This window comes from Brassica rapa, unplaced genomic scaffold (genome assembly GCF_000309985.2).
Source record: "Brassica rapa cultivar Chiifu-401-42 unplaced genomic scaffold, CAAS_Brap_v3.01 Scaffold0697, whole genome shotgun sequence".
Classification (NCBI taxonomy): domain Eukaryota; kingdom Viridiplantae; phylum Streptophyta; class Magnoliopsida; order Brassicales; family Brassicaceae; genus Brassica; species Brassica rapa.
In genome coordinates this window covers 25,682-27,110 of record NW_022610637.1, presented here as the reverse complement: position 1 = coordinate 27,110, position 1,429 = coordinate 25,682, and the positions used below count along the sequence as shown (strand labels likewise).

Genomic DNA, 1,429 nt, shown 5'->3' with positions numbered 1-1,429 from the left:
ACTTTCGGTTTTGGTGTTTTTATCGTATGAGAACGTTGTGAGGTGAAATAAATTTTATTTGTGTGTTGTATAACTAAGTGAAACTGGTATAACTACGTTATGTAAATTGAATAATATGATTGTAAATTCTAAACTTTGTAATTTAATTTTATAAGTCATGGAAGTAATACGATTGTAGTTTATTATTAGTGCTATGTTAATTATGATTTAATCAGAATTGTTAAAATTCTTAAAATTCTATCTCATTGCTTGGTAGCAATCATATAGGAAATACAATGTGTTGTCATAGCTTTATCGCTGAAACTGACCTCGTTAGATTTGATAACTCTTTATGGCACGAAATCAAGTTTATATGTACATGATCGTATGAGAAATGAACTCAGGAAACATAATTGCATTGGTATAACCACAAAATCATTAATTCAAGTCGAGTATAACTAAGATAAATAGAAATAATTAAAAAGTGCAACTTTGACGCTTTCTGTAAAACTGAGTACTTGGTGAAACTTACAACAGAAAAAACCGTGGGATTCTTAATTTTCCCGCCCAGCTTTTCGAATTTCTAATTTCCCAGCTTTTCCCAATCGTTCAATCGAAGTATTAAAGACCCTTTTTTTAGGTTTTCCCCATTTGCTATCTTCATTTTCTCTCTCTTCCCTAATCTTTCTCCTCTCTCTCCTCGTCACTCCCTCCCCTCCAAAAACCGAGATGTCCGCCGCTTCATCTTCCACGACCGGTGGTCGGAGACGGATACGAACTCCGGGGATACCTAGTAGGTGTTGGTGCGGGGTGGGCGTCACCGAGATCATTTCCAGAAGCAATCCAAACCCATATCGCCGGTATTATCGGTGTCTCTTTGCGGCTTCACAAAGGGTACATCCGTTTGTTGTTTATATATCGAACGCTTATGAATCACGCTTACTCGTTTTGAAAAAAAATCATGTTGTAGCTCGAGAACGACAATCATGTCTTCAAATGGGTTGATGAAGCCTTCACCGATGAGATACAACAGCTGAACTACCAAGTTCGAATGCTCGAAGAAGAAGTTCAGAGTCTCAAAGCAACAATAAGGAATGAAGGAGATATCCGCGAAGGTCCCAAAAAGATGCCCATGACAAAAATATCAGGAGGTTGTGTTCTTCTTACCATCGTTTTAGTTGTAGGAATTATGATGTAAAAAAAGTAATTGAAATTCCTAAGAGAATTCCAATTCCTATAACTAACTGTTATTGCTAAGCTATGTTTTTCTAAGTTATGCGAAGTTGAACAACCATGTAGTTTGATCTATCGAAAAAGTTTCTATTTATTTTTAGTATGTTAGACAATTGAGAAAGTGAAACTAACACAATATCTGCCCTATTTATACGAAAAAGCCGAACAGAGGATTAAGTTAAGCCAGAAGTTGGAACAAGGATTAAGTGAAACCAAA

The 1,429-nt window shown here is 35.9% G+C and overlaps 1 protein-coding gene across 1 annotated transcript; it reads left to right on the top strand.

Moving 5' to 3' along the window:
* The first annotated feature begins 708 nt into the window (after positions 1–708).
* LOC117130823 (uncharacterized protein At4g04775-like) lies at positions 709–1,177 on the top strand. The gene is made up of 2 exons (XM_033283449.1): positions 709–873; positions 950–1,177. The coding sequence occupies exons 1-2, from the start codon at positions 709–711 to the stop codon at positions 1,175–1,177; spliced, it is 393 nt and encodes a 130-aa protein (XP_033139340.1).
* The last annotated feature ends 252 nt before the right edge of the window (positions 1,178–1,429 follow it).

Coding starts and splice junctions, on each gene's coding strand:
- LOC117130823 (XM_033283449.1), top strand. CDS start 709: ATGTCCGCCGCTTCATCTTCCACGACCGGTGGTCGGAGACGGATACGA. Junction 874..949: donor TCTTTGCGGCTTCACAAAGG/GTACATCCGTTT, acceptor ATCATGTTGTAG/CTCGAGAACGACAATCATGT.